At 40.3% G+C, this 13,258-nt stretch overlaps 1 protein-coding gene and 2 non-coding genes across 4 annotated transcripts in view; 2 read left to right on the top strand and 1 right to left on the bottom strand.

Annotated features, from left to right (window-relative positions):
* Window positions 1-398: 398 nt before the first annotated feature.
* trnaw-cca (transfer RNA tryptophan (anticodon CCA)) lies at window positions 399-470 on the bottom strand. Its single transcript has one exon. It is a non-coding gene; the product is annotated as a tRNA-Trp (tRNA).
* A 424-nt stretch (window positions 471-894) lies between these two features.
* trnae-cuc (transfer RNA glutamic acid (anticodon CUC)) lies at window positions 895-966 on the top strand. Its single transcript has one exon. It is a non-coding gene; the product is annotated as a tRNA-Glu (tRNA).
* A 4,436-nt stretch (window positions 967-5,402) lies between these two features.
* st6gal1 (ST6 beta-galactosamide alpha-2,6-sialyltranferase 1) overlaps window positions 5,403-13,258 on the top strand; it is a 63,044-nt gene continuing 55,188 nt past the window's right edge. Inside the window, exons 1-2 of one of the 2 annotated variants that reach the window (XM_055148460.1) lie at window positions 5,403-5,708; window positions 13,021-13,108. In XM_055148460.1, coding sequence (XP_055004435.1) covers window positions 5,581-5,708; window positions 13,021-13,108 — 216 coding nt within the window. In that variant the 5' untranslated portion in view covers window positions 5,403-5,580. The remainder of the gene's footprint in view (window positions 5,709-13,020; window positions 13,109-13,258) is intronic. The other variant, XM_055148461.1, reaches the window with a different exon arrangement.

The following is a 13,258-nucleotide window of genomic DNA, read 5'->3' as shown; positions in this document are numbered from 1 at the left end:
TAAATTGATCAAAATAGTTAATTTAAAAAAAAAACGAATATCGAAATAATTCTATTTTTTTATCATACAAATTAGTCGATTGCTTTTTTCTGCATGTTGATGTGTATTTATTATGAACTTGAGTTTGAAGCTTTCAGTGTAGTGGGGCATTTTTAGGTTTAAACTCTATATAATAGTGTCATGTTTTAAGTGTTAGTGTTGAAACTGCAACTACGAATGTGGTCTCCTCATGTGAAATGTGTGCGTGGCAAACGTGAAAAAACATCTTATTTAAGCGGCTTTCTTTCAACCTAGAATTACCATTTGAAATGACTTTTCAGTTATGTTGGTTCAAGAAGTTATGGAGAAAAATACAACATTTAACAAATTACAAATATAAAGGGAAAAAGAAAAGAGTTTGACCCCGACGTGATTTGAACACGCAACCTTCTGATCTGGAGTCAGACGCGCTACCGTTGCGCCACGAGGTCTTCTCGACACGGAAGCATTACATCGGTATAAATTGTTTCAGAAACAGACCTGCTGGTGTTTGTATGTAACTGTAGATGTAAATAACACAAATGCAAATCAAATAGCCACAATTATAATCGCTAAAAACAGCGCTATAAGAACATATTCGTTTATAGATGCAGTTTATGAAACGGGGCTAATTTATGAAGTTAGGAAATGGGTTAAGGTTTGTTAGGGTTTGATTAATTAGGAACCGTAAATGTTAGCTAACGTCTATGTTTTTTGTTATTTTTTATTTGTTGGTTTTTATCTTATCAATAAAATAACTATTGAAAAATGGCCTTACTACTACTATGATACATAATAATACATATAATACATAAGTTCATCACGGGGTCGCTATATGAAGTTGAATTTACACAGTGTACGTTTCATATTTACGTTTCCCTGGTGGTCTAGTGGTTAGGATTCGGCGCTCTCACCGCCGCGGCCCGGGTTCGATTCCCGGTCAGGGAACACATCTTTTTCCTGATCTATTGCTTTTTCTAATAATACTTCATAGGCTGGAAGCCAGGTCCACCCCTCAGGATGTTTTTTGCTACCTTTTTTTCACTATTATTTCCTGTTATATTATATCTTGGGCCATAACGAGTTGATAGGGACCAACCCCAGCTCGGCCCCGTTTGGTCTCAGGGCCCAAAAACACACTTTTTAAGAAAAGCTATTTGCGAAATTATGTAACTGTAAATATTAAGGTACTGAAACTGCATACATGGTCAAATAACCCTAAAATTTGGCATGGTGTATTCTGACACATGGGGGAAACTAGCAGAAAAATATTTTGGGGCTTGCTGCCTTTCTACTGTCAAATATCACCCTCAATATATCCTAAAAGACTAAAAAATGTCTGTCCGCCTGACGAATTGTCATCAAAAGTGATCATTTTCAAGCATTTTATTGCATATATCACTGCCTCAAATGTACATAAAAAACTGTTCATAAGCTTCAATTTAAGCCCAAGACGACCTTTGTATCTAGAGGGAAACACCTGCTATGACCAAAGTTCTTCACTGTACCTCAAATCGGCAGAAGGCAGAACTTTCAGGCTTCACCATTACTTATGGGAATAAGCAGGATTTTTTTAATAGAAACAATATTTGAAAAGAGTTGACTTATGTACTGCTGTACTATATGAAGTGAATTATACTAATTATATTATATTAATTACTTTAATAGTGAATAATATTAAAACTCAAGGTCAGAGTATAAGATAAAACTATGGTAACCAGGTTACACATACAAACACACACACAACCAACCAACATCCTGACCCTTCATGCAACATCCCATCAGAAGTTATTTTCCAAAGACAGTTGTGAGAGAAGCTGCTAATTTTTTTCTGGTTATAAGAAGAGACTGAGTCTATTGGGAGATTGGTGTCCTTTTCTAGGCATCCACTACTCCTAGACTGAACATTAACTATTGTCAGATTGTGAGCTAATAACCAACCAAAGTAGATGTGGGAGACAAAGTATGGTGTGTGTGCATGCGTGTGTGCCTGCGTGTGTGTGTGCGCAGATACAAGCACTCGAAAGATATAATATAATAGGAAATAAGAGTGAACAAAAGGTAGCAAAAAACATCCTGAGTGGTGGATCTGGCTCCTATCAGCTAAGACAAATATTGTTGATCCACATGAGAAATTCTTTGGACTCAGAAGGTCTCTCTCACCCTCATTCAGCTCAGGTCCTCTACCAGAGGCCAGAACTACCAGAGAGTCTGCGCAGTGTCTTTGCTGTCCCCAGTACTGCACTTTTCTGGACTGAGATGTCCGTTGTTTTTCCTGGTATCTGTTGTAGCCTCTTCCAGTTTTGTTGTTACAGCCCCGAATGCTCCAATCACCACAGGCTCCACTGATGCCTTCACTTTCCAGGCTCTCTCCAGCTCCTCCTTTTGAGCCTTGGTATTTCTCTAGTTTCTCATGTTCCTTTTTCCTGATATTACCATCGCTTGGTATTGCGATGTCCACCATCGGCTCTGCTCTGTTTCTTATCCACCACCACTATGTCTGTTTGGTCCATCACCATCCTGTCAGTCTGTATCTGGAAGTCCCACAGGATCTTGGCTCGGTTGTTCTCCACAACTTTAGAGGTGTTTCCCACCTTGATCCTGGGGTCTCCAGCCCGTACTCTGCACAGATGTTTCTGGTTTGGGATGGAACCCTCCACATGGTCAGGAGCTTTCGTGTCTTAACATCTGTGATCTGTATCTCCTCCTTTGGCCAGTGCATGATTCCCGCAGGGATTTGATCACTGACAGGGCGGAGCTGTTTATTGCCTCGGCCTTGTTCTTGCCATTGAGCTGCTTCTTAGGACTTGTCTCACTCTTTGCAGATATTTGGCCGTAGCCGCTTTCCTTGTTGCCTCTTCGAGGAGCCATTTGCTTGTGGGATACCAAGGTACTTGTAACTGTCCTCAACGTCTGCTATTGTTCCCTCTGGGAGTGAGACCCCCTCTGTGTGGACTACCTTCCCTCTCTTTGTCACCATCCTGCTACATTTCTCAAGCCTGAATGATATCCCAATGTCTGTACTGTAGATCCTTGTGGTGTGGATCAGTGAGTCGATGTCTCGCTCACTCTTAGTGTACAGCTTGATGTCATCCATGTAGAGGAGCTGACTGATGGTGGCCCCTTTCTGAGTCGGTATCCATAGCCAGTGCGGTCAATGATTTGGCTGAGGGGGTTCAGACAGGCAGAACAGCAGTGGGGACAGTGAGTCTCTTTGGTATATGCCACATTTGATGGACACTTGTGCAAGTGGCTTGCCATTAATATATATATGTGTGTGTGTGTGTGTGTGTGTGCATATATAATGTCAAAATAAAATAGAAAAATAAGAAAAAATATATAATCTTAAGCAGTGACATAATTATTGACAAGACATAGGGTTATCTGTAATAATAGTGAGTTGTTGTACAGTTGTAGGGAGTATTATCTGTTCCATAGAGGTGAGTTGTTGTACAGTTGTAGGGAGTATTATCTGTTACAAAAGGATGTGTTGTTGTACAGTTGTAGGGAGTATTATCTGTTACATAACGGTGACTTGTTGTACAGTTGTAGGGAGTATTATCTGTTCCATAGAGGTGAGTTGTTGTACAGTTGTAGGGAGTATTATCTGTTCCATAACGGTGACTTGTTGTACAGTTGTAGGGAGTATTATCTGTTACATAACGGTGACTTGTTGTACAGTTGTAGGGAGTATTATCTGTTCCATAGAGGTGAGTTGTTGTACAGTTGTAGGGAGTATTATCTGTTACAAAAGGATGTGTTGTTGTACAGTTGTAGGGAGTATTATCTGTTCCATAAGGGTGAGTTGTTGTACAGTTGTAGAGAGTATTATCTGTTCCATAGAGGTGAGCTGTTGTACAGTTGTAGGGAGTATTATAGTATGACTGTAGTCCTGTATCTCTGTGTTTGAGTGTATGTGTAGGAGTGTTTTGGAGAGTGAGCTCCTGTGTTCGTCTATAGTCTGGTGCAGTGGGGATTACATAACCAGAGCATGTTTTACTCGTTTACTTGTAGGATGTGATGATGACATATGGCCAGATGGTGTTTTCATTACATTGTACTTTCAAATGTTCAACCTCATTTCTTTTCTGTTCATGATTGGACCCAAGACCAACAACTAAAATCAGCATTTAAATAGTAATATGACCTGCCCCTTCCCTCTGTGTTAAATATTACTGACCAATAATGTTGTGATGTAATTTGAAACTCAGCAGTTGCTATTGTCTATTGCTTTTTGAAGACTTCATCCAAAAGGCTTAGAATAAATAATAATGTAATAATAAAAAAGATCTACATTTGTGATTTGTTAACTGTAAAAGCATGTGTCACTTGTATTTCTAGAAAGCATGCTGCAGCTCCCAGTCCGAGAGTAGATGAAATGAGATGAGGAGCACTTGGGCAGAGGTGTGCTGTGGAGCGCGGATAGCGTGCCTCTCCATCCGGACGTCTCTGCAGAGGTTACGTTACGTGTTCTCAAAGATGCTGCAGGAAGAAACCAAGTTATCATCATTCAGACGCCACGAGACCGGAAGTAGGCTCAGGGGCGCGTCACAATAATGTCCCGAGTCCGACTGAGTTCTCCCAAATTAAGGATAAAACGAATTCACACATAAACATTTTTTTCTGATTTGTTGCGGTCGTAAATCAGACATGGCATGAAAAAAAGCTCGCATAGGCTATTTAATAAATAAATAAATAAATAAATAAATAAAATTAAAATAGGTGTAAGCTACATATTAATAATCAATAATAATCAATTATAATAATATGAAACTAAATTTTGAAGTTCTCCAGCTTTTAAACCTACATTTTTGTTAAAAGAATTGTAACTGGTAACACCAGGACTACAGCAGGACTACACCAGGACTACAGCAGGACTACAGCAGGACTACAGCAGGACTACAGCAGGACTACCTAAATCAGGACAAAACCAGGATCAAATCATTTAACTGTAGACTATATTTTCTTTCCTTGAAAAAACAAAGTATCTGATGATCTATTCGAAACTCCCTAAAGCCCGGGTTTAGCCTCACTATTATTTGTATTTGATGTATGTTTGCATTTTCTGTTTGCTACTGTGATGAAATACGCTATTTTGCTTATTACTAATCACAACATTCAGTTATATTTAATACTGATGAGGGTGGCTGAAATGAATGTTATTAAAAAGCCGATTTTATTGTGATCGTTTGAGTCTAGTCAATAGGCTAACAGAAATAGAAATAGAAAAAAAAAAAAAAAAAAGAAATGGGTCAATCGTGAGTTATCCATTATTATTATTATTATATCCACGTGAGCATCTGAGCACAGACCTGACACCACCACATTCTCGAAACTGAAAAACACTCCAAGAACCTTTTGAATTTGCGCACTTTTATTTTGCGACAGATTTTGCGGAAGTCTCTTCTGAATTGACGCACTTCACCTCGGCTCGTGCAGAGAGAGAGCGCACCAGGTCCGCTACTTGCTCGGTGCGCATCGCGCTTCTCCAAATGCCAACGGAGCCCCGCTGCTCAGCCCGGGCCCCGGAGCTCCGACCCCACGAACCTCGCTCCGAGAAACATGTCGCCGAAGAGCCGCTGTGCTCCGGGCCGCCGTGATCGCACCGTCCGCGGTAAGAGCATCGCTCGGTCACCGGGAAAGGGACCTCACGGAAGACTCAGGGCCGTGCACCGAGCAGATCACAGACAGTAGGCGATGCTTAGTTCCTCGGGTTTTATTTCAGTGCAGGTTCAGTGCTCGTGTTTCTCTCACTGTGTCTGTCCGGTGTGTTGAGACGTGCTTCCTGCTGCTTTACACTTAGTCCTGCTTTATGCTTGAGGTTTAAAACGGTTTATCCACATTGATGGTGCAGCTCAGGTTTGGTCCTTTGGACCTGGTTTGTATTAGTCCTGGTTTTGTCCTGGATTAGTTTTAGTCCTATTTTCTTCTTCTTCTTTTAGGCTTAGAAGTGTTTAGTCTTGTGTAGACATGTGCAGCTGGCACAGTCCAGATTTAGTCCTACATTAGACCTGGTTTATTACAGGGTAACTATTTAATCCTGGTTTAGACCTGGTTTAGACCTGGTTTAGACCAGGTTTAGACCTGGTTTAGGATTGATAGAAGTCAGGGTGTCATGATATCACATTTTTTTAGTTACAGTTATTGAAAATGGAGAAATGTTATGATTACTGAGATTATTGAGAAATTCAGATTGTGTTTTTTATTATGTCATATAAACCAGTGGTTCCCCAAGGAAGGTCTTAGGAGTCAGAGGGGCCCCAAAGGTCGTTCACACAACACGCAAGAAAGAAACTCAAAAGTTTTAAATGAAATTGACATAAATTATTAGTTTATATTAGTATTAAGACCACAGGAATGTATTGCTTAAACATATAAATTAGGATTAGAGGGGCCTGTGTGCTCTGCAGGTGGACACAAGAGTTTATTTTCATAGAAAACATACATATCTTTGATATAATCACAAGTGAAATTATAGTCCTTAGTCTTTTATAGGCTAATTCAATGGTAATAATAATAATTATGACATTGTGCACAGCACACAGGTGCACTGAGGACACATGCTTTGTTTTTCCTATCTAAATACTTTCACTTTGAGATCACAGTGCACTTCAGATGTAGTCTCTGAAAACAAGTGTGTTTTGAGCCTCGTGGTCACTTGATTCTGAGGATTGGACGCCATATTTTTTATTTGGACAAACATGATGGATTAAGATGTAGGCCAAGTTGAAAAAGAGGAGGTACAATATTAACAAAGTACACTGTTTACTTTGTTTGTGCTTTGCTGCTTTTCACACTTCTGCAAGATTCACAACATTGATCCAGAGCAGACTGAACGAACTTCCTCAACAGAGGACCAAAGCAGAGAAGCACAGTGTGTGTGTGTGTGTGTGTGTGTGTGTGTGTATGGGTTTGTGTGGGTGTGTGAGTTTGTGTTTGCATGAGTTTGTGTGTGTATGAGTTTGTGTGTGTGAGTTTGTGTGCATGTGTTAGTGTGTGTGTGTGTGTGTGTGTGTGTGAGTTTGTGTGTGTGTGTGTGTTTATTTTCAGATCTTAAACTTTGTCTCAGCTCTAAATTAAAGCTGCCTTTTCATCGTTGGCTTTAGCTTCACTCTGCTCGGCTCTTCTCCGCTCTAGCTCCTCTCGCTCTGATTGGTCAGATGGTCACATGGTCAGATAGTCACATGGTACATGTGATCGTGCTTGTTGCGTGCGCTCGTGTGGGCAGCTCTACTGCACATGGTCGACGGGCGGGAGAACTACTGGACTTAGCTGCTAACAGATAATCTAGAGACATGTTTAGTCCTCGGGACTTGCTCCAGACAGAGACACAAGAAATGTGGCAAACAGACAAACCCTTCCTCTTTCAGTATTCTACACATTTCATTCACCTAAATGCAATAAATTGATTGGTTCCATAAACATTCATAAATGCACAGTAGCGGGAAGCTGAAACCCGTAGCCTTGTTCTTCATATTTTTGCCGCAGTATTTGATTTGTGTCGGGATATAGATGTAGAAGCTTCTGTAGATTCATACATAAGCTTTTTCATACTTCATTAATCCTTCTATGTAAATGTGACTTTAAGCCTTTAGTCCATAATCTGCAGGTCAGTGCTTCTCTAGCTGCACTGTGCTTCCACTGGTATCACTCAAGAGGAGACTTTTTCTTTCTGGTCTTCTTTTGGACCTGGTTTAGTCCGGGTGTAGTCCACGTTTAGACCTGCTTTAGTCCTGATATAATTGTAGTGTGTGTTCGGGCCTTGGTGGTATTTTGTTCTAGACCAGTGGTGCTCAATACGTCGATCGCGATCTACCAGTCGATCTCGATCTACCAGTCGATCTCCAAGGTCATGTGGGTAGATCGCCGTGTCTCGTCTCGGACTCGATCGTGTTTGGACTCGGTCTTGTCTCTCACTCGAGGTCTGACACTCAACAAGTGTGATCATATTTCATTCCGGCCGCTGCTGTTGGTAATAAACTTGTAGCGGGGTGCAGGAGCATGTGGGGCGTCTCAGTGCAGCCTGTGTGCTCATTTGAAACCCGCGGAGACTCTACGGCACATCACAAACACACACGCTCCCTATGCACGGCTCGTCTGCGACAGCGTGTGCCCTCGTGTACCAGCGTGCATCACAGGGCAGGTTCAACTTCCTAAACATCCTACCTGTCCATCTGCCTCACGTCAGCACGCCGCCCCTCGCCTTTTCACGCTCTCGCTCCTTCCTGCGTACAGCGAACACAAGCCCCTCCCACAGTGCGGCTGATTAGAAGAACAAGACCAAACGTGAAGCAAAAACCAGTCTAAATTTGTGTTCCAGTGTTGGCACAAAGCAGGTCTACAGCATAGAGCGGATCTACAGAACAGACCTACTGCCACATTTGGCTGAAGTTTGTCTAACAAAAGTGCACAAATGCATCTGTGTTTGTCACGATGTGTGTTTGGTTTGGTAAACGTGCAGAGGCTGGTAAATATCACTGCAGAACCAGAAAAGAATGTAACTCCAGTTTGGAACTTTAAAAAACAGGTTTAAAAATCTTCCTTCACTTTTTTTCACAGTTTTGTGTAAAGTGCCAGAGGAAGTTCTCTTAAAGAAGAGGTTCTCAAACTGTGGGGGAGGGTCCAAAAAAGGGGCACTTTGTATTAGGTAGATCATTTTGACTTGGTCATTTTGTAAGTAGCTCGCATGCTGAAAAAGTGTGAGCACCGCTGTGACACACTGTCACATGACTTCCTGGAGGGACTCCCTAAATACTCGGCTGCCTTAGTGTCCCGTGTCAATCAAACTAATACTGCTGTGAGTGCATTTCATAATCCCCACATAATTACATCAAATATTAAGTTTCAATACTGATAGTATTTCTGTGATCTGTTGAATACAGTGAACTAATACTTTTATTTATCATTTTCTTTTGTCTAAAAAAAAGCTAACTCAACCTTACCTGTTCCTAAACATGCTCCTGGTCCTAATCATAACCCAAACCCTAAACCCAAACCCGAAAACCAAACCTGAAACCGTAACCCTCTAACCCTACCCTAACTCTAACCTGATAAAAACTATATATTTCATCCATTGAGCCTGTTTTTTCTCCTCAGCTAAACTCAAAGTGATCTCAAACTCTGAGTGGTTGAACTCTGCTTTAAACCTAAGACTTTGAAGAAGTGGACTGAGGGAGTGAGGTGTCACCCACAGTGTTCAGCTCCAGTCAAATGATGCTCATCAAGGGTAGCCGTAAAATGAGGTGAATTTGGAGCTGAGTTCCATATTGGGAAATCCGAACAGAGGGAGGGAGGCAACGTTTTTTCAATAGGAAGTGAACAGGAGCCGATGGAGCTGAAAACGCTCTCATGCTTCTTTCCTTTTTGAACCACCGGGCCTAGCAGGTTAACACAGACTATGCCCCACATCTACTTTTCTGAAACTCAGAGTTGATTCTGTCTGAGTGTGATAACTCTGAGACAGGAAATAATCTACAGATTCACCGCATCATTGGCAGAAATGACAAAACATGCTCTTCTCTGAACTCTTTCGTCTTTAGTCTTGTCTTTATGATGGGAGTGCATTGTTTAAGGGTGCTGCTATTCATGAATTATAGATTTTGCAACAGACAAAACTCAAGAAAGTTTGATGAGCAAATGCGATTGTCAAGTGGCCCACATCAGTCTGCTGAGTAAGCTCGTACAGTTCATTTGACACATTTTTAGGCTGTAGTTTTAAATTCTGATTTGGTTTGGAAAAGTACAAAAATACAGGAAGTAGTGGTGAGTCATCATCACTTTCAATCCTCATCCTCGTGTGTTTCAGGCTTTGGCAACAGTCTTCCATCACCATAGCAACAACACAATAAAAAAAAAAAGCTATATATTTTTGAACGGAGGCCAGTCGCTGCAAATCAGGACTTCAAATCAGAAAGGAACGATCAGCCCCCAGCCTTTTACATATCAACATTTGAGCTAAAATACACTGGGTAGGAGGGAGACACTGTGAGACTGTCATGACATTTGAGAATTAGAAAAGAGCAGCTTTGGCTTGAAGAAGTTTTTTTGTTTATGTATTTATTGAAGTTGATAGTTTTTATGGCGTTATTGCAGAGCCTTTTGGAACTAGAGCTTCTCGAGAGGAAATAATCAACAAATCATCATAATCAAGAAATTAAAAACAATTAAAATTTAAGAAAGCAGCACTTTTTTTTCCCTTGAGTCATTCTTTGAACCACTACTTTGTACTTCTACTTGGGTAATATTATTTTGATGTAACGCTACTCTTACTTGAGTACAAACTTTGGCTACTCTGCAGTTCTGCCTCTGCTCATGTGTGCTCATTCTTGTGTCAGTTTTATCTTGCAAGACCTTGTCCCACCTCTACACTATGAGAATATCCTTTTTATGACACTATTTGACTCCATGTAAAAGTCCTGGTTGACTGGAGCAGTTTTCTCACATGCTGGAACAGGCTGTGGATTGTGCCGTGAGGCTCAGACCTGCACAAACACAAACTCCCAAAAACATCTTTTCTAATATTGTAAACTTCATGATTCTGACAGGACCACAGGGAAGAGACCTGTGGTTTTACAAAGGGCAAGGAAATCACAGAGATGACTGGGAATCACAGAGATGACTGGGAATCACAGAGATGACTGGGAATCACAGAGATGACTGGGAATCACAGAGATGACTGGGAATCACAGGGAATCACGGGGAATTACAGGGAATCACAGCAGTCAGTGGGAATCACAGGGAATTACTGGGAATCATAGAGATCACTAGGACTCACAGGGTGTCACAGGGAATCACTGGGAAACAGATGATCACGGGAATCAGGGAATCACAGGGAGTCAGCAGGAATACAGTGCACTTCACTGTAAGCGCCATTTCATAAGGTTTACGTATTTGCATAAATAATTAGCAATTCATAATAATTCATTTGTATCTTTGTTGAAAAAGCAATGTAAAATGTTGAAATACATGATTTTATATATTTGTATTATTTAAACGAAAGAAATTTGATACATGATGTGTACATTTGGAGGCGCTGTCGTTCTTGAACTTCATTGAAAATAAAGAAAAAGACGCTGGAGCAACACGGTCGTTTTACCGCGCTCCAACGACATCCAGTTGTAAACGTATAAGACGGGTTCATCTTTCTTTTGTGGAGAGGTTAAATTAGTATTGAAAGAGAAAACAAAGACTAAGATTAGCCTCTCCATTCTCAAAGCTCATGAGATGTGCTGAGAGAGGAGCTAAGGGCTGCGGTTTGACTGCGGTTTGACTACATGAGGAAGTTGCACCATCTCATGTCTTGTTTTTTACAAAGTTCATTAGTTTTGATGTAGTTCAAGGTTTAGCAGCTGCAGTGTAGCAGTCGAGTTACAGCCTCGTGAGAGCGAGTGTTGATACTAGAGCTTCAAGATGAATCGAGATCAAATTGAAATTGCATTTGAAAGGACACAGAGAACAAATCATAAAAACTGTCATTTTTGACAAATCATTATTTCTTACACATCTTTTTATCAAAAACCTTATGTAGTTTTATATATTTGGAGAAGTGTATGATTTTCCTTCCTGTTTGAGCACGTGCAGCAGATGTGACATGCATAGAAGTAATTCCATAACTATCTAGCAACCATAATGTAAACAAGGGTCAAAAATCATCTGAATTACACAACAGTTATGATTAGACTCATAAAAATAAATGACATCATCTTTATTTTGTTAAATGGAGAGCTGCATTGTGGAGCTGCGTAAAGTTGGCTCCTCTTCAAACACAAACCTACACAAAAACTATGTCCATCGTTTGTGTTTCGTTTGTGCTGCAAAAAGTCTGGTTTGTGTGATTCTGGTTTTTAAGGTTTTTAGTAACAGTTTTATTTTGGGCCGATGACATCCAGCCACTCAGAATGTTAAATAACTGACGGCAGCAGCTTTAACAAAACTCCACAAAACTAGTGAAGAGAGAAAGAGAAAAGTCTTTATTAGTCTTTAGTAACTTTTGATTCTCATTTTATATAATAATACAGACTTTTCTATAGCCTGAGCCTGAGAGTTTTGCACAAATTTTAAAATATACTTATACTACAAATGAAAACAGTCACAGCACAAAACAGCACAACCTAAACACAAATATTTTGTATAATGTTCTGTTGTTTTGAGGGGCTGGATGATGTCATCTGCCAAAAATAAAACTGCTAATATCTTAAAAAACATAACAGCACAAACCAGACTTTTTGTAGCACAGAACAGCACAAAGGAAGCTCAAACGACTGACACCATTCTGTGGCATTTTAGAGCATTTTGAAGCTTCCTAGGGTTTGACTGACCCTAATTTGACCTATAAAAGAATCGTTAATATCTCCAAAACTAAAACAGCAGCTCAAACAGAGCACAAACAATAAAGAGTTATTGTGTAGGTTTGTGTTTGATGGGGGCCAATTTCATGCAGGTGCCTTTTAGATGGAGTTTTCTGTGTTGGTGACAGAGGGATTCTGTTTTAGAACTCAGTGCTACTTCACGTATTTTTTGGACTTTTCTTATCAACTCTTATTATACTTTATTTTGATACTGAGTAATAATCTCGACTTGATAATACAGATTTCGATACCACAGTGATAATAAACACTTACACTTTATTTAGACAATAGAATGTGATGTTGAACCTTAAATCATAGTAGTTTCTTTCATATTATTCAGTAATTTCATGTAGAGTGGTGCAGTAGTTTCATGTTGGTCCATGTGTGTACTAGTCCATGTGCTCTGACACTTGTTCTGATCCAGCTCAACGTCATTCTAAAGACATTCAGGAAAGATTCAAATGAGTATCTAGTTTTGATACTAGTTTTCTTATGGACTACTGATTTTCAACATTTTTGATAAGCTTACTTCACTGATTGACCACAGGTACTTTCCTACCAAACCAAGTCAGAATTAGAACATGAAAGTCCCTCTTTGACCTGATCACTGTTTTTTCATCTTGTTGACCTCATGTTTTATTTTTGTCTGTCACAGAGGAGATGAGGCTAGTCCTGCCGCCAAACCGTCTCTAAGCAACAGCAGCATCAGCAGTCATCGCCGCGGCAACGCTATGGGCTACAAGGTGAGAGCAAAACTCAGACCAACCACAGGTACAGTATCATTTGATCATCTCCGGATCATTCTAGACACTAGAACAAGACAAGAGTCTGATAGTTTAAAGGTCCTGCACATGATTTCTCTCTTGTATCAGAGTCAAATGTGTCTTGTCCCA

The sequence above is a fragment of the Boleophthalmus pectinirostris genome, unplaced genomic scaffold (genome assembly GCF_026225935.1).
Source record: "Boleophthalmus pectinirostris isolate CB_2022bp ecotype Guang Dong unplaced genomic scaffold, ASM2622593v1 HiC_scaffold_12, whole genome shotgun sequence".
Taxonomy (NCBI): Eukaryota; Metazoa; Chordata; class Actinopteri; order Gobiiformes; family Gobiidae; genus Boleophthalmus; species Boleophthalmus pectinirostris.
The sequence above is the reverse complement of the archived record's forward strand: the minus strand, read 5'-3'. Positions and strand labels throughout refer to the sequence as shown.